At 35.9% G+C, this 20,578-nt stretch overlaps 1 protein-coding gene across 2 annotated transcripts in view; it reads right to left on the reverse strand.

Annotated features, from left to right (window-relative positions):
* Window positions 1-20,578, reverse strand: part of LOC105839730 (intraflagellar transport protein 81 homolog) — a 145,206-nt gene that overhangs the window by 115,491 nt on the left and 9,137 nt on the right. For both annotated transcript variants that reach the window (XM_036286749.1, XM_036286748.1), the window contains exons 3-5: window positions 3,539-3,650; window positions 3,311-3,427; window positions 3,140-3,199 (exon numbers count right to left, since the gene is read on the reverse strand). In XM_036286749.1, the coding sequence (XP_036142642.1) occupies window positions 3,140-3,199; window positions 3,311-3,427; window positions 3,539-3,650 (289 nt within the window). The remainder of the gene's footprint in view (window positions 1-3,139; window positions 3,200-3,310; window positions 3,428-3,538; window positions 3,651-20,578) is intronic.

Raw genomic sequence — 20,578 nt, forward strand, 5'->3', positions numbered from 1 at the left:
TTTGTAACATGATCAAAAGAGAGTGTAGAAAAATTGTTGAAAAAAACATTGTAAGCAATTTCAGCAATTCCAAGAATGATAAACACGTGGAATAAAAATGTTTTATTCCATGAACGTTAGTGTTTATTACTGGGGAGTAATTGTACTATAAAACTTTGCTTTAGCGATGTGATTGAATCTTTCTTCACAACAGTACATTAAACTAAATGAAAACCGTAAAATATGCGATTTTTTACGTAATCTTTGAACGCGATTTGTTGTTAAAAAAAGTAAATCTATGAAAAAATTAATAACAGCATTCAAAAATGCAAACTTTTGCTTTCCAATGCTTTTTTGCTGAGCACTGTACGTTGATCTGTTCACGAGTAACAAGCAATAAAAGTCAAAATGACCATTTTTTTCTTAAAATCTCAATAACTCGGTCAAAAAAAAATCGTACAGCAATGAACAACCACTCAAAATAAAAGAAAAAGATCCCGCTATAAGATACGAGTAACAGAAATTCTCTGTGATTTTTTTCACACGAGATGCAGCGCAGCAAATTCGCATTAAAAATTTTCATTTTAACGGGTCAAGCTTCATCATTGTGCCACGTTGGTGAAAAGAAAGATAACTAAAATCGCCAAAAAGGTTTGTAATGATTCTAAGGATGCGTTCGGGGAGACGCTATTAGCGCTACTAGCATCAGTCCATCTTCATTACTCATTAAAAGTAGAACAAAGATAAACTGATGCCGATAGCGCTAATAGCGTCTCCCCGAACGCACCCTAAGCAATGGGTTTCGAAGTCATCCATCACCATATCGGGTGAGAGAGGAGACCCCATTGGATTACCATGAATCTGCTCATAAATATTGCCATTAAAGCTAAAACTCGTAGAATCTAGTATTAATTGTAGAACGTGTAAGAATTGTGCTAAATTCATTGTGGTTTACGTGGATATATACTGGCGCAAAAAAAAACGAGACAAAAAATTTTACCGATTTTTCGCAATCTTCAAAGTGGTGCAACTTTGCGAAAAATTATCCAAATTACATGTACTTTTTTTTTATTAAAGGACAAAGACTCTACTTTGAGAATCCCTATGCGAAAGTTTGATTTGTTAATGCAAACCTTTTGTATTGCATGAAAACTAAACATGTGTTTTTTTTTTTTTTTTTTTTTTTTTTTTTTAGTAAAAGTTTGTTATCATTTTTTACAAGTTTCTCGTTAAAATCTAACTAATATTAATCCAGATTCTTAAAGTTCATTCTTTTCTAAGCAATTAAAAAAAAACCTGTTCTTTATCGGTTTTCATAACAAAAATATCGTTTCGCATAAATATTTCTTGCACTTAATAAACTCATTAGTAATGAATCTATCCACGAAAGCAGTATGTCGGTTGTTACTTAAAAACTTGTGTAGAGACACAGAGATAAGACTACGAGTTTCATTTACAATATCATCGGAGATCTTAAATGCATTACTTCCTATACTTTTAATTATTTCAATAACGGCAGTTTGACGATCGTATTTATTATTAGATTGTAAAGATAACAATTTTATCAAATTTATCACCTAAACTTAATATGTTTAATATAGACTCGCATATCGAATAAACACGATTTTAATTGGTCGAAACCTACAATATTGCACAAAGAACCGTCAACTAAAAAACATGAGATAGCAGAGATGTTCTTTATTAAGAAATATGACCATACAATCAATTTGCAAAATAACACGGAGAATTTAACAGCCATATATGATAAAATAATCAAAATTACTTAATATATATGTTTCGTATCTCCTAGCATATATACATTATCGTAAGCTTTCATATAAGTCAGCGACCTTCTGTTAATTTGTAACATATAGATTTCTTGTATTCTCTCAACAGTGTTGTATTGTACCTCGATCATAACGGACAGGTCACATGACTTACATATATAATTTATAAGTTAATAAGTTTATAATTTAATTCTATATTTTTGAGACGCACGTTTAAAAAAATTTTTGTAAGTTTGATATCAGTTTCTGTAAAATAATCTATGCTCATTTGAGTAGCTTAAGTCGTCATTGTGCGTTTTGGTTTAAATGATGTACTGGGACACATCACAAAAAGATTTGCGTGCGTTTACATTATTGTAAATTACACACTTAAAAAGGACCCAAATCAAGAGTTGAAACGTAGTGATATCTAACTAATTAATAAATCTGGCCAGTAAAGTCGAATAACCAGTATACTTGTTTAATTTATTCACTGGCAAAGATAACGACCGTTAACATTTGATATTTTTTATTTATAAAAATATCGGTTATTTGTTAACAAAAAGAAAGTAAATTGTGTAATCGCTTCTTTAAGCGATAAAATTAATATTATGTACATACTACATAACAGTATGTACATACATGTACTTACATATGCATAAGACATTTTATGCCGTTAGAAAATATCAAGAAATTCAAAAGGAGGATCCAGTATTACGCACTGCTTGTGTATAACCAATGCCGCTTTTAGTAAATAATTCCTCTCGTGCGCCTAGTAATCTCGAGCGATAGGCGGCCATATCTCGTCGCGTGATTGCATTTGGCGATAGACCGGGCTAATACGCATTTTAATAACTATTGCGAAAATGGCAAAATAATATAAAACTCTTCTGTTCAGTTTAACTTTGCCTACATATGACCATTGTCATATACATATTTATATGTCGCTGAAGGCGCGTGCGATCACCCACACAAGTAAGAAAAAGCTCCGCCCATGTTGCACACCGTATTTTTTTTTACCAATGCGTCGAAGGTGGTTTTTGGATGTACATTCTTAAGTCCTCACAAATTGACAGGTTAGCCAAAGTTAGGTCGCAAAAGTGACGAAGCGTTGGTAATTCTGTGTGTCGTAAGTGGTATTGATGACGTGCATGCGAGTGTAATAATAAAGATAAAATATGAAAAATGATCAAACGTGCAGAAAAAATCATGCTAGAAAATGTATTACCACAACTTGAACCACTTACATCATTAAATGACAAAAACTGTGTAATAATGTTAAAGTGTTAAAATCGACGACTTTGCAAAAAGTGATACGAAAGAGACTACTTTCAAATTGGTAACAAAAAATATTTTTATACGTCATGTAGCTAAAATTATAGAAATATACTTACTTCCTTTTCTTTTGCCATCGCTTGTAAATCCGTTGCAAGTTCAACAGCACTTTCAACATTCTACATAAATAAAAACAATATATACAGTATTTTTTTATATAAAATTTTATAGATTATTATTGATATAAATTTTATAACATTTTCTTTGAAAGTAAAAAGAAAAACGCATACCTTCTTTCCTATTTCTCTTTCTTTATGAACTGTTTTAAATTTGTCGACGAAAGATAAATACTGCTCGTGTAAAAAAGATATTTCCGAATCTCCTAAATACTCGGACGGGATTTCGAGCTAATTAGAATATATTTTTTAAAGAAATTTATGCCACTCTTAATTTCTTTTTCTAATGATTACATAATTAGCAACGCATATAGTACTCATGAAATAACCTTGTTACCTTACCTTGACGAGAAATTTTGATAGATACGCTCTTTTCTGAACTATGTCAATATGCGTTAGAAGCCATATAAATATAGGATAGACAATTTCAATTTCACCTCGAATTAATCCTTGTCTAAATAAAAAAACAATATTAGAAATAAGCTTTTACATTTTTCGGAAATTAATAATGATGAGAGAATATGATGATAAAAAACATAATTAACTAATAATATATAGTTTCATATTCAATAAAATATATTTAATGAAATCAAAAAAATACAGAAAAATTACACGATTCTATAAAACTATTCAGTAAAAATGATATTTCGAACAAAAATTAAAATAATCATTTTTAGTAATTTATTTTAGCATTGCCACTTACAAGAGAAGTGTCACAAGTGTCCGACGCCAATTTGATTCTTCTTGAAATATGTTGTCAAACACACAAATCTAAGAGACACGTATTTTTTTATGTGCGATGTTTTATGTTTAAAGAGTGAAACACCCCTTTGAAGGAAAACGATTTTTTTCTTTCAAAGCGAATATCGTCGAAAGTATGAAAGGTAGGAAAAAATTTTTGTAATAAAAGTTGTATGATTTCAAGAGTACTTCAAAGTTGTAAAAGAAAAAAAACTTTGTTAAAGTAGGAGTATTTCATTAAACAAATTTTTTTTTTAATTTTTTTTCTTTACAAATTCAAAGTACTCTTAAAACCGTAATTTTATTAAAAAAAAAATATCTTTTATACTTCCGACTATATTCGCTTCAAAAGAAAAAATTGTTTTTTTTTTCAAAGGGATGTTTCACCCTCTAAACATAAAACGCCGCGAATAAAAAAAATATGTGTCTCTTAGATTTATGTGTTTGACAACGTATTTCAAGGAGAATCAAATTGGCGTCGGACACTTGAGACACTTCCCTTGTTAGTATTAAATATTCATAAATATTTGATTTGTGTTCCATATATTCTAGAATAGTAGAAATATATTTATAGAATGTATTAATATTAATCCGCTAGCGCGAGGGCGTTGAACTAAACGCTCTGCAAAATATCTTTGTCATACAATAGTGATCCACGGATGAAAAGAAAGAGAACAGGCATAATGATGTCAGCTCGCCAATATGGCGGAACTAGGCCGGCTCGTAAACAGGCGGTACATATGTGTGCTCACTCAGTTTTGTCGATAAAATTGAAAAAAAAAAAAAACAAATCAGTATAGCGAAAGTGAATCATATTTCTAATGTTGTTAGACAGAAATTTGCAGATATGCATGCTCAACTTTGTGATCTCGGAATATCGTGGAAGGAGAGAAATTACTACAAGTTGGACAATCTCGTATCTTGTGGTCATTTACCGCAGGACAAAGAAGGAATAATACAATTAATTACAAGATGTCTGTAAACATCTAACTTGAAAAGTGGAATTCCTCACAAAATTGAAGGAACCATCTCAACGAATAGAAAAATCGTTGAAATGCGTTGTTCCTGCAAAGCAAGAAACAGCGAACGATGTAAACATGTTATCGCAGCACTCATGTGAATGTACATTTGACAAAGGTATGTATGTTTTTTATGTAAGTTGAATCCCATACTTTATAATAATAAGCTTTTGTATGGTATACATGTGTAAGTAACTTATGTTCATAGTATACTTATGACTGACAATTAATACTTTTTCTAACCTTAATAAACAGAAAGTTTCAAAATATAATCAGTTTATATAACTGTCATACACACTGGCAAAAAAAAACGAGACAAAAATTTTGACCGATTTTTAGGCAATCTTCAAAGTGATGCAACTTTACGAAAAATCATCCAAATTACATGTACTTTTTTTCAATTAAAGGGCAAAGACTCTACTTTGAGAATCCCTGAGAAGCGAAAGTTTGATTTGTTAAGTGTGTTGTGAGTGAGAATCACTCCAACCATATATTATAAATATATAATATTATATATAATATTAGAATATTAAAATAATTAAGATTAATAAAAGAGTGTCTTGAACACTCTCAGAGGAAGTGTCATCTCATATTATCGCGCGAGGTATCAAGTGACACCTCGCGCAAGGCTGACCGGCCATCACACCGGTCAACGCACCGGTCAAGACTCGGAATTCCATCGATCTCAGCTTAGCAACGATCACGCCACATTTCCGGTGGAAATGCTAAAATTGTAATTTGGCGGTCTGTTGCTAAGCCCGCGAATATTTCCTGCGCGCTGGATGCGCGCAGCCATAATCATATCGAAGGCCTATTTGCCCTTCCTGACACTTTCCGTGTACTATATAAACGACTGCCAATTGATGGGCAGAGGGACCAGTTAATAATCATTCACGTTAATACGCGTGTGACGTGTGTGCTTACTACTTCGGGTCACATAGACCTCAGTACGTTAAGACTTAATTATATCTTATACTACATATACGAAGCGTCAAGCGAACTATCGAGTTCTCTCTGAGTCTTATCGCCACACGCAATTCAACACGACGTGACATCACCGACGACCGCACGTGATGAAAGCTAATCTGTAAATGCAGAATAAACAATGCCTTTTTATACAAAGACGAAAGTGTCATTACTTGCGGACCTGGCCTTCGCAGTACTTCCTCCGCGAGTTCCAACTTCTTGGGCAGATACGATCCCGAAAATATCCTTGTTGCACCGAAAGGTACAACAAGTGCGAACCTTTTGTATCGCATGAAAACCAAACATGTTTTTTTTTTTAATTGAAAAAAGTAAAAGTTTGTTATCATTTTTCACAAGTTTCTCGTTAAAATCTGGTTAATATTAATCCAGATTCTTAAAGTTCATTCTTTTCTAAGCAATTTAAAAAAAAAATACATGTCGATACAATGTTTTTTGTTGATTGCACACGAGTTTGAAATTTGCACTGCATTTTAGGGCATTTTAGCGAATAAACCCAATCAGCAAGCAATATTTTATAAATGTTTTTTAAATATTTATTTTTGATTATTTTTACATTATTAGCGTTTATTGTACAAATAATATTTATTTAATATTTATTAAACATTTATTTTATATAAATTATTTATTTTAAATAATTATTTAAAAAAATATTTATAAAACGTTTATGTAACGTTTATTTAATATTGAAAAATTATTAATTTTTTATTTAAAATAATAGTTTAAGAAAATTATTTATCTAATATTTATTTAATGTTTATTCAAAATTTATGTAAAATTTAAAAAAGTATTTAAAATAATATTTAAAAAATATTAATTTAATATTAATTTAATATTTATATTTTAATAATTAATTATTAAAAATAATAATTTAGGGCAAATATTTATAATAATAATAATAATATTTATTGCTATCCCTTGCGGGGTACAAGCGGACCTCCGCTCCGCTCACAATAATTCCTCGCCTCTCTTAAACTATTATCCGCCGCTCTACTCGCATTCACATTCACACTCGCTTGAGAGAGAGAAAGAGCATTCATACCTCCACAGCCATTCACACTTGGACCTCCGCTTCCGCTGTACATTTCTTCCATTCTATTTCCTTTACGTTCATTCATCCACACGCGCTCTACCTTCTTTTCTCCCCCTCCCCTCTCCCCTCCCTCCTCTTCTATCCTCCTGTCCTCTCTTAGTCTATCTAACCTCTCCATCCACCACTCTCCCTCCCCCTCCTCCCCTAATAATTCCTCCACCATCTCCTGCCAGCTTTTTTGTACCCCCCAGTCTATACACTCTTCCCAAACATGCTCCCACGTCTCCTCCCCCCATCCGCATAACCTACATGTCCTCCTCTCCTCCTCCTCCCAATATCTCCCCCCCCTCATCACTCCCCCTAACCTATACCTTGCCATCCTTTGCCATCTTTTCTCCTCCCAATTCCTTTTTAAATATTCCGGAATCCCCTCCCCTTTTACTCGCCAATACCACCCATTGTATTTTGAATCCTTGATTCCCTCCCATCTTTCCTTTCTTTGCTTTTCCCTCTCTCTCCTTACCAACTCCTCTCCTCTTAGCTTCCCTCTCTCCCTTAGCCTCTCCACCTCCTCCATCTCCCATCCCCTCTCTTTATAGAAATTTATCCTTTCTACTTCCCACCCCGATTTCGCCTTGCCTTCCCTCGCTTTCTTCTTTATCTCCATCCAACATCTCCTTGCCAGCTCTCCCCCTCCTCCCTCTTCTAACTTCTTTTCGTAACCCCATGCTCTCATTCCCGCTCTTCCCTCCAATCTATCCCTTTGCAATTCTTCTCTTATCATATATCCTGGTACACTTCTCTCTACTCCTAACATCCATCTCAAGTATCTCTCCTGCAGTCTTTCTACCCCTATTCTCCTCTTCCATCCCCAAATCTCTACACCGTAACTTACCACCGACCACACCAACCTATCAAATAACCATAGCCTTCTCCCCCAGTCTCTTCCAAACCTCCTTTTCCCTATTCCCCAGATCTGTCCTAAAATAGCCGAACCTTTTTTTACTCTTTCTTCTACATGCCCATCCTGTTTTCCATTTGCCAGCAACGTGTACCCCAGGTATTTAAACCTATTTACCTCCTCTAACTTCTTTCCTTTCCATCTCCAGTTTATCTTTTTCCTTCTCCCCCCACCTCTTTTACATCTCATAATCTTTGTTTTCTCCGTATTTACTTCCAACTTCTTCCCATCCAGATAACTCTCCAATTTACCCATCATCCCTTTCATTCCCTCTTCATCCTTCGCTATTAGCACCACATCATCTGCATATGCCAGCGAATATATTTTCTTTCCCCCCAATTCAATTCCCCCCCATCCTCCTTTCTCCAATTTTTCATCTATATCCGCCAAAAGCAAGGTAAACAGGCAAGGACTTAACGGGCACCCCTGTCTTACACCCCTTTCTGTCCAAAACTTTTTCCCTTCCGTTTTTCCTACCTTCACCCTACTTCCTGTCTCTTTTAGCACCTCTCCACATCTCTTGACTAGCCCCTCTCTTACTCCTCTCTTTCTCATTGCTGTCACCAAAACTTCTCTGTCTACCGAATCAAAAGCCGCCTTCATGTCTACAAATAATAAGATTAATTTCCCCCCCCTCTTCTCTAATTGCCTGTTCATCAAATAGTTCAGGACGTACACATTATCCACTGTACCCCATCCCCTTCTGAACCCCGCTTGACTCGGCGGCAAAATACTTTTCTCTTCTAACTCTATCCTTAACCTTTCTGCCAATACTGCCGTGTACACCTTATACGCCGTTTGCAATAACGTTACTCCTCTGTACTCCTCTACTTTTACTCCTTCCCCCTTTTTCACTATAGGTACTACTATTCCTTCCTTCCACCCTTCTGGCCAACCCTCTCCTTTCCATACCCTATTACATAATTTCCACAAACTAATCTCCAACTCCTCCCCTCCATATTTCCACACCTCATTCGGTATCCCATCTTCTCCCGATGCCTTCCCCACCTTCAAACCTTTCACTACTCTCCTTATCTCTTCCCTACCTATTTCCTCCTCCTCATCCTCCACCCTCTCTCCTACCCATTCCATCCTTACCCTCTCTTCCACCCCTCCCAACAACTTTCTAAAGTAGCCGTCCCATTCTTCTATTTCTATTGACTCATCCACCCTCCCTCTCTTTTTCCGCTCCTTATTTACTATCTTCCATACCTGCCCCTCCGACCTCGCCCTCGCTACCTCCTTCTCCCACTCTTCTCTCTCCTTATCCTTCTTTTCCTCACATAGTCTCTTGTATTTCCCTTTTTCCCTCCTGAACTCCTCCCCATCCCCTCCCTTTCTTTTCCACCTCCTTAGTTCCCTTCTCACTCTCCTCTTCCCCTCTCTGCACTCCTCATCCCACCATCCCTTCCTCCCCCCCCAACCCTTTTCTTTACCATGTTCTCCATAGCCTCTTCTATCTTCCTTTTCATCCTTCCCCATTCTTCCTCCACCTCTATGTCCCCCGAATTTATAACCCCATACTTCTCCGCAAATCTTTTCCTCCCTTCCTCCGACCACACTACTTTCTCTCTCCCTCTATCTTTTTCTTCTCTGTTCCTCCTCTTTTCCCTCCTTCCTTTTAACCATACCGACACTGGCTGATGATCCGAATCTATTTTATCCTCCACCTCCATTTTAATCAGCCTTTCTCTCATTTCCTCGTCCCCGATCACGTAATCAATTACCGATCCTCCCTTCCATCCCACATGCGTCCATTCCCCTCTCTCATCCCCCTTCACATCCCCATTTATAATCGCGTATCCCATCTCTCCTATAAACCTACAGAACTTCCTCCCTTCACTATTTACCGTAACATCTCTCGATTCTCTCTTCCCCTCACCTTCCATATATCTTCCCCCCTCTCTACCCGTTCTTACATTGAAATCTCCTCCTATAATCATCCTCACTCCCTCCTCTCTCCCTTCCATCCACCCTTTCAACGACTCCATTTTAGCTTCTAGGTCTTTATTTACATAAACTCCTATCACCCTCCACCAATCATCTCCTAGACATATTTTCTTTACCAACACCCCCTCTATCTCCCCCCCCTGCTCACTTCTATCTATCTTTATCTCTTTTCTTATTCCTATCACCATCCCCCCTTTTGCCCTCCCTTTTAATTTATCTCTACCCGCCCACTGTGCCTCCCACGCATGACCCTTCGGTAACTTTTCCTTCACTTTCACCCATCCCCCCTTATCCACCCACGTCTCACTCATTACTATTACATCCCAATCCTTCAAGCCTTCCCAGAAGTCTTTGTCCTTATTCCCCAACCCTGCTACGTTCCAAAATCCTACTTTATATTCCCCCCCTCCTCGTTCCATCTCCCCTCCCCTTCTCTCCTTCCCCTCTCCTCCTTCCCCTTTTCCTCCCCTCATACTGCCTCTCCTTACTCGTTTACCTTATCTCCAAACCACATTTCTCCTATCTCATCCCATATCTTTACTTTCCCATCTACCCACATCCTCATATATCCTACATTAACTCTCTTCCCTTTTTCCCTTTCTTTATCTGCTTCCCTTTCTATTTTCCATCTCGCTCTTCTCTCCTCTCTCGTTAAATCGTCATCTATCCTCTCCCTTCTACCTTTTAGTCTCTTCTTTGCCTCCATCACTCTCCTCTTGCTCTCCAAGCTTCCTAACTTTACTAACATCATCCCTCTCCCCTCTCTGTCTACCCCCCCCTACTCTCCTTACCTCTCTTAAGCTCTCTTCTATACCCATTTCCCCCCAAAGCTCCTTTATTGTCTCTTCCACCTTTCCCTCTCCTATCTTAATTCCTTTGACTATTATATTATTTCTCCTTGATTCCCTCTCCCTTTTGTCTAACCTTACTTCGACCTCTCTCATTCTTCTCGTTATCCCCCCTGCCCCCTCCTTTCCTTCCTTTCTCCCCTCTTCTTTTAAAGTTTCCCTCCTTTTATCCCCCTCCTTCTCCAATTTCTCTTCTAAGTCTTCTATTCTTTTTTCCATCAACTCTATCCTATCCCTCATTTCTCTCCTTTCCTCCTCCCACCTATTTTTTAGATCTGCTATCTGTTTCTTCAACTCCTCCTTTCCTTCATCCATTTTCTTTCCCAGCTTTCCTAATTCCTCTAATATTTTACCCAAATTGCCCCCTCTACACTCATTCGTTTCCGGAGACCCCTTTCCTATCCTGCTTCTTTTAAGTATCTCCTCCTCTTCCATTATCTCCATCCCCTCCTCATCCTGCTCTCGTTCCTTCCTTTTTCCCCTTATCAACATTTCTTCTATGCTATTCATGCTTCTTGTTCTTTCCCTAGTCAGCCTTTCTAAATTTGTCGGCCTCCCCTTCTTTTTCGCTACATCCCCCTTGTTTTTTAATCCTCCCCCCTTTTCTCCCTCTTCCCCCATCTGTTCCTCTCCTCCTAATCCCTCCTCCTCTCTATTTTCGTTTTCCGCCATACCTTCCTTATTGTACTCCTAACTTACTTACTTCTTTCTATACCGCTCCTACGAACTCACTCGCCTGCCTCTCTAACTCTCCGCCCGTCCACTCGCGTCGCTCGTGTCTCCCTCCTACCCGCTACTTCTCTTCGCTTGCCTCTCTCTAGCCCCTACCTTCTCTATGTTCTCTAACCTGCCCACTCAATTCTCTTTCGTCTCTAATTAACTAATTACTATTTTCTCCTCTCCTACTCTTCTTCCCCCACTCCACCTAACGTACCTTCTCTCACTGCCACCCCTCTCGCAATTATTCTCTGCTTCTTAACCACCTTACTCACTCGCTCTTTCACACGCCACACACACACCTGTCACTCTCTATGACACCGGAAACGGAAGTCGGGCAAATATTTATATAATATTTAATTAATATTTATTTAATATTAATTTAACATTTTAATAAAACGTTTAATAAAATAATAATTTACATAAGATTTATTTAATATTTATGTAATATTTATTTAAACCTTTAAAAAAATATTTTAAAAAATATTTAAAAAATGTTTATTTAATATTGATTTAATATTTATGTTACAACAATTAATTGTTTGAAATAATGATTTAGAGCAAATATTTATATAATATTTAATTAATATTTATTTAATATTAACTTAACATTTTAATGAAACGTTTAAAATAATATTTACATAACATTCATTTAATATTTATGTAATATTTATTTAAACTTAAAAAAAAACATTTTAAAGAGATATTAAAAAAATGTTTATTTAATATTAATTTAATATTTGTTACAATAATTAATTATTTGAAATAATAATCTAGGACATATATTTATATAATATTTAATTAATATTTTTTAGAAATGACATCTATTATTTATTTTTTTACGAACAGAGCAAAAATAGATCTTTTCATATTTCACATACTATTTCGCATATGTGAAAATCAGTAAAAAATTTATATATAATATAAATATAATACTTTATATTTATATTTATTTATAAAAATATAAGTTAACTATACATGTTTCATCCTTCTGACAACATCTATTGAAATAATGTATACCAAATATGTGTGCGTTAACATAAAGTATTCATGGATCATCACGAAGCATTAGGATGCGTACAATCTTCGAAGTCGGGAGTGGTTGACACTTGGATGGGTGACCGTTTTTTCAGGCGTAGAAATTAAATATGTTGTAACAGATACTGTGGCTTGGCTGAAACATGTATATAGTCTTCTCCCCTTTACAAAATTGTAGAAATTTATTAGATTGATGAGTTACGTTGAATGTATAAAATTATTTAATAATGCAATCAATTTTTTGCTTTTGTTGTAAATATGTTTAGTAAATATTAAAAAAATTATTTACCAAATGTTAAAAAAACATTTTCTTAAATTTTAAAACAAATATTTATTAAAGGTTAAAAAAATATTGTCCAAACATTTAAAAAAACATTTTTTTAATTTAAAAAAGGGAACTTATCTCATTATTTTTAACGTTTTTGGAAAGGTTTTTTAAAATGTTTTTTAAATATTATTGAAAACATTTTTTAAATATTGTTTTGCTGATTGGGAATACGGTATTTTTTGAATTTTGAGTATCAATATGATATTGCATATTGATTTTATTCTCACTGTGTTTAACTCAATCATACCGCCGTCATCAAAGTGACCCGATGTGCACCACGTGGAGAATGACGGTCGGATTTTGTACATCATGTGGCACTGAAATTCAGTAGAAATTTGTACTTACTGATCTGAATATAACGGATAACTGACGCACCAATTTCACTGAAGTCAACAGAAGATCACATTCCTCTATACTCATAAACCCACACATACACGTAAACATACATATACGCATACTCATACATAAAAAATAAAAGTTCAAATTTTATTTTAAAAAATTCGCCTTTTCAGAGCCACATGATGTACAAAATTTGACCATCATTCTCCACGTGGTGCACATCGGGTCACTTTGATGACGGCGGTATGATTGAGTTAAACACAAATAAAATCAATGTGCAATATCATATTAATACTCAAAATTCATGATATTCAAAAAATACCGTATTTATTCGCTAAAATACCCTAAAATGCAGTGCAAATTTCAAACTCGTGTGCAATCAACAAAAAACATCGTATCGACACGTATTTTTTTTAAATTGCTTAGAAAAGAATGAACTTTAAAAATCTGGATTAATATTAGCCGGATTTTAACGAGAAACTTGTGAAAAATGATAACAAACTTTTACTTTTTTCAATTAAAAAAAAACATGTTTGGTTTTCATGCCATACAAAAGGTTCACGCTTAACAAATCAAACTTTCGCCTAGGGATTCTCAAAGTAGAGTTTTTGCTCTTTAATTTAAAAGAAAGTACATGTAATTTGGATGATTTTCCGCAAAGTTGCATCACTTTGAAGATTGCCTAAAAATTGTTCAAAATTTTTGTCTTGTTTTTTTTGCGCCAGTGTATAATTGTCAATTCGCATGTAATGTAAAAAATTATTCTAAGACAATTAATTAATGAATAATTAAGTTTTTTCTATTCTAATTTTTCATTTCTTTTGATATTTTAAGTCGAACTTTCGAAGCTTGACGAACTATCATGTACTGATATCGAGTGCCCTTGGAAAAAGAAAACCAAAGAAGTATTGCAACAGTATGAACCGATGCCTTTACTGGATCATCCTTACATGACAAAAATAAAAACAAATCTGGTTAATGTATCTGCAAAAAAAAGGGAGAAGATTAATCAAAATTGGCTTTCATCTCGGTGAAAACTCATGTATCGTGTCTACACACTTGTCGTTGCTGTACGCTACGTTGCTACGCACCTGCAGTCACGTTACATTTTATGCGGATGATGTTTACGTTTATGATATTTTTAGGTGCATCCGATTCATGCCACAGTCGCGATTCAAGAATACGGCTTGATTAAAATCCCAACAGTGATCCAATTTTGTTAGGTTTAAATGAAATTTATCCGATAAGCACACATGATTTCACTCTTTATTGTATTATTGTCAAGACGAATCACCAGCGGATACTCGCTCTCCTCTTCATCTTCTTTGTGAAACGTCCTCTTTTCCGCAAAATCTGGACGAGATTGTAAAATTGCTCGTTTTAATTATCTATCTATATCACGCAATTCATATGATCCGTCGGGAATCATTATTTTCTTGTCGTCTTTGTCGTAGTGAAATTTGTTATTCGACGAATTTATATTAGGTATGGTATACTATGTTTCAAAATCTGTGAGGCCAAGCTCGTAATCGTCATCACTCAAATCTATGGAAAATAGCTTACCGCGAGAAAGCTACTCTTGCCGGTTAGCATAAACGTCAGTGACATGTTGAAACAAATACTGAGTTAAATTGCGCAATGTTACCCTTTAAATTGATTATTAACTGTTTGGAGAAAACGCAGACATAGTTGACCGCAGTTGCTTTGATCGTAACGTTGATAAGGCGCGTGATAGTACTCGATCCGCATTACGTTTAAATATTGCACCAGTTCTTTCGGCGGTCGAAGATTGCCGAAACTATCGAAGTACATAGCGCGATTTCCCCTCTTTGCGTACGCCACCTAGTGCGTACCTGATCCTTCAGCATTATCTAAATTTATAATACCGCTCTCGTTTCAATATGCTCCTGCCTTGGTAATGCTGTACGCATAAAAATTTCTTTAAAATATGGAATGCGCATATGTTTCGCTAGCTGTAATAATTGCATGTCGCTAGTTGCATTTTTTGTCATTTTTAACGTTTTTTTCGTCGAAACTCCTTGTCCATGCTTGTATGGAGGAGCGAGATAAACTCCATGACTTTCCATGACATAATTATGATTCAATTTTTCCAGCTGACGCTGCGCTGCCTTATTATCATTCACAACTTTCGCAACTCCCGCCGTTCCGCCGACCAATGACCCGAGAACTCCCAACAACGGTAAAATAGGTAGAACACTACCACGTTTCGCTACCGGAAGTGTTCGTTTATTCGCTCTTTTATCTCTTTTTCTTTTTCAATCTCATACCGATTTTCGTCTTGGTTTTCATAGCCGCTCAAACGGCTGCCGCGGCAGCTCTTTCTCCGAAAGTCGAATCGTTTGCTGTAATGCATTTTCACGCTTCCGCAACGAGTATATTGTTAACCGTGTGTCTGTCGGTAAGTTCGTTTCTCCGAGAGTACGCAATGTTGTGTTCGCGGCACGCCGCGTCTAACGGATCAATACCTCGGTCGCCTCTGGCCAATCGCTTTTTCAGCCGAGTACCCGGATGGCAAAATTGATATCCTGGTATATACAATTCAAAAGGAAGCGCATTTATCGCACGATTTAACTAGCCACGACTTACTGCTGGCATTCGCGACAATTCTTTATCAGCCTTTATATGTTTCAGAAACCTATGCCACACGTGTTCGATATAGTTGCCACACACGCGTAGCAGAATAAGTTTCGACACGAATTCTAATTGTTCGGTGCTTAAATCGAGTATGTTGGAGGAATATGATGATATGAGAAACATTTTACATACTGAGCAATTTTGCTCGGTGCGTCTCTGTAAATAGATCATTCTTAATATAATTTTGGTCAGTTTTTGTCAGAGCATAGAAAGAGAAAATATGCGGTTTGTACAACATTCACCAGCAATTAACAAATTTCGAAAACAAGATAATGTTTGAAAGAAAGATACGGAGGTATGGAAACATGTTGCCGAATTCTACACAATATAATTTGCGGTCCGTCAAATTATGACGAAACGTATTAATAAGCTTGTTGGAAAGTCCGCATGGAGTACGTTTTAAAAATGTGTATGTGTACTCGAAATCATTACAACAACCGAAATATCAATACTTGGAAAATTTATTGACACCGATTGAAGAAGTTGGTTATTTTTCATTCTCCAATAACTATGACGTTATTCATTCGAGTGAAGCGCTTCCGAATTCCATTTTTATCTTTGATGACGTGGCATGTGACAAGTAAGATACGATAAGAGACTATTTTATAATGGAACAACACATGGATGTTGACTGCTTCTATCTCTGTCAGACGTATGCAAAGATACCGAAACATCTTATACGCGACAACGCGAATTTGCTAATTTTATTCAAGCAGGATATTATCAATCTAAAGCATGCGTACAACGATCACATAAATACCGACATGTCTTACTAGGATTTTAGCAATTTATGTCATACTTGTTGTGAACGAAGCACTCACAACCAATAAAATAATATGAAGGAATATAGAATATAGAATATTAAAATTGAATTAAGAAAAGATGTCATATAGCTCGCCGAGGAAGGTTCGTTATCACGAGGTGTCAAGTGACACATGCCTCGTGCGCTGCCGGCTGGTCATCGCACTGGTCAACGCACCAGCCACCTTAAGGAATTTAGCGAAGCCCAGCTTAGCAACAATTATGCCACCGGAAATGCATATTTGCGTTTTAGCAATTGTTGCTAAGCGAATATTTCCCGCGCGCCGGACGCGCGCAGGAATGACCATATATGGTCATGCAGAGAGCCCGTTGCTGCATTATTATACCAAATTTGCGGCACTACTTAAGCCGCTGCCGAACAGCGGCCCGCGGGATCAGACATTAGATAATCAAGCCGATACGTACGGCCCATACGATTAAAATACGAAAGAGTTCGGGACTTAATCGCGGCGAACCTCGAGCGAGCAAAGATACGACGCGCTATCTTCGAGTCACGCGCCGTATTTAATCAACTCTGTGTAACACGACGCGGCACCTTCGCCGACCGCAACTACTGTGTATTGCAAGAAGAATAAACCTTTTATTTAATTATCATAAAACCAGTGAGTCAGTGATTTGAGGACCCTGGCAACAAAAGCCATCTTCCGCGAGTTCCTACTCCTCGGGCAGCAACAAATCCATAAAGATCTTTTGTCGCACCGCAAGGTACGGCAAGAAATCATTTTGTTGCACCGCAAGGTACAACATACTTGTTGGCAACAAAAGTATGGATTTTTAGTGATAGATAATGATAGTGCACTCGCCGATGGACGATATCGAAGAGGATTTAACTTTGCAATACCATAAAGCAGTTAGTTGCAAAAAGATTGCGAAAACGAGTGATTCAATTCGCAAAAAATGTCGCGCTTTGAAAGCTGGTAAAGTATAAGAAGAGATGGCGTTGAAAAGATACTTTAAGCCCATTGTTGAACCATTAAAACAGATTGTTGAAAACATCGTTGGTGATGTATCAGATCCGATTAAGAATGAAACTTTCTTTTCGGAGAAAGACGAATACGCAGAATCAAAATCCAAACGAAAGCGATCAAACGCTTTGTTTAACAATTCTATAATGACCTTTACTCCTGTTAAAAAACAATGAGACGATCAAAAACTGTACCAATTAATTTGAATGAAACATCGCAAATATTACATGAGAACAATTTATTGTACAGCCATGTGCCTTCTGTCGAAGATGTTTTTGAAATCGCAACCAATGAACCATTTGTGACATCAGTTTGACAACAATTGGAAACACATGAGTGACATGAAAAGTTACACACGCACTACAGTTTATTAGATCAAAAATATATGGGAGCTTTCTGAGCGGTAAAAAATCAGTCATAATAGACATTGTTTACGGAGTTTATTTCATCGATATTGGAACGATACTCGGCGATAAACGCATCGACATACATAAGAATGTCAACATAGTCATAGATGGTAAAATCTACGCGGGAACGCCTAGGCTGTATGAATTAATTTTCATGAAAATGCGTTGTCGGAATACAACGCATTTTTAAGCAACGCGAAAGCATCGAACTATTGGCATGCAACCCATCGATGTTACGCCTGAAATTGCTAAAAAAACTCTTAACCACGGTGTACAATCACGTAAAAATTACAGCACATTGAGTCCGGAATGTCCGACGTTCAAGGGGGTTTCGCAAAAGGGAAAGAGAAGGACCGGCTGGTAAGATACAAAATAGCAATCACAGAAGGAAGATGAACTGATACTATATACGAATGCGTAAAGTTTGATTGTGCATAAAGATGAAGTATATAATTAAGTTATAAAGAAAATTCATCCAGCAGTTATAGCATTGTCCGAAACAAGGCTGACGTCTGAAACAGAAGATAGCGAGATAAATGTGCCAGGATACAGCGTAGTTCGATGTGATGTTGAAAATCGGAACACGGGAGGAGTTATTTTGTATGTGAGAAGGAACATAAAATACGAAACAAAGAGCTCGTTAATGCTAAGCAAAAATAATACGATAACAGGTCAATATATAAACAATGAAGTGATTATTTATTCGCCAGTGATTACAAAAAAAAGAACAATGTAACGATTATGTTTAACCTGACTGGCTTCAAATATGTTCAACAAATAGCGCACAACGTTTGGACCGTTCGTTTTGGTCCTTATCAAGTGGTTAGATACGTAAAAATTATGTGGTACACATTTTGAGTTATAATATGTGCCTAGATATCATCAAAAAGGCAATCTAAACGAAATAAATTACAGAAGAGTCGCCTTAAAAATATAAATTAATAATAACGTTTACAAATCAAAAGTGTGGTCAAGTTTGTGTAATAAAAAATAATAAATGATTGGTTACATTGAAGTCTAATTAATGTGTGTGTTTCCTTCGAGATCTGAGGCTCGACTGAGCGGCGGTGCGGAGTCTAACGGTAAAAACACATAAACAAACAAACAACCCAATAATACCCAATATCAGATACAATCAATATTTTTAAACGCCTATGTCGATTTAATTATTTTGTCATAAATTCCAGTTAAATTTTCAGTATCCTTTTGTAAATTAATGGTATGCTCATATTTTTTGATGAAAAATGTTTTAGCTATTTCACACTTCCTTGTAACGCATTCTTTATGTAGTATAATCGGTTGAAACCATTTAAACTCATGACCACAAGATATCCGGTGTTTACTAATAACGGCGTGGTTGCTAACATCTTTTGTTATATCCCGTTGATGTTCCTTGATGTGCGTAGACACGTATTTCTTAGTTTGTCCAATATATACCGCATCACATTGATCACATTCGATTTTATACACTAGTTGCGTTTATTTCATAGTATCTAATGAATCTTGTCCGCGTTTAATGATACAATCAAGTTTTTGGGGAATCGTGTACAGACTGTTCAAATTTACACCTATTAGAATACGCTTGATATTATCGCTTAGCCCTTTAATGTACGGGATGGCAACGAATTGTTTTAGATTAACCTCATTATGTACATTGTTATTCCTATCATGGTGGTTGAGAGCTTTAATACGCGACGTGTTTATCGATTATATTAGGGTAATTGTTGTTAACTAATATTCTTTTGACTTCTAATACGTTTTCTGAATGGAATCGTTTATGAGCGGGTAGTATAGCTCTATCGACAAGATTATTAATCGTGTTAATTTTGTATCTTGTTGGATGGTTGGAAAAGAAGTTCATATATCGACCCGAAAACGTTGGTTTACGGTACCAATTAGTAATGAGGTGCTACCATCACGTATAACAATAGTATCTAAAAAACTCAGTGTATTATCTTTTTCGATTTCATATGTAAACTGTAATCGGTGTTGATAACCATTGAACACAGTGAGCATATCCTTGACTTTTGCTGTTGGTATAATGGCGAAAATATCATCAACATACCTATAGAACATTTTGATATGAAACGGTAACTGTTTTATACAGTGTGTGATGTCACAGCATTATTTACGAACATTCCTACACAATTACTTCTAAACTCTATTACAAATAGATGGCAATATATCTCTACAAAAACTTCATTGTCATTACAGCAATTTCTATTTGCAATAAAAATGATATTGAAATTGATGAGTTTTTTATTCTATGGCGAGATATGAACAAATCTTCGGCAGTCCAATGGGATTCCCTTTCCAATACTAACGGATATGGTTATGGATGATTTGGAGACACACTGTATAAAACAGTGACTGGAATCACAAAATAGGCAAAATGATAGGAGTAATATTTATGGATCTAAAACGAGCATTTCAGACGGTAAATAGAGAAAGATTACTTGAAAAATTATATTAATATGAAATTAGAGGAACTGTTTTTAATTGGTTTCAATCATATTTAAGCAATACGTAGTATCTAGTCTAATTAAGACTCAACATAAAGTTCCACAGGAATCGG

The sequence above is a fragment of the Monomorium pharaonis genome, chromosome 5 (assembly GCF_013373865.1).
Source record: "Monomorium pharaonis isolate MP-MQ-018 chromosome 5, ASM1337386v2, whole genome shotgun sequence".
In the NCBI taxonomy this organism is placed as follows: domain Eukaryota; kingdom Metazoa; phylum Arthropoda; class Insecta; order Hymenoptera; family Formicidae; genus Monomorium; species Monomorium pharaonis.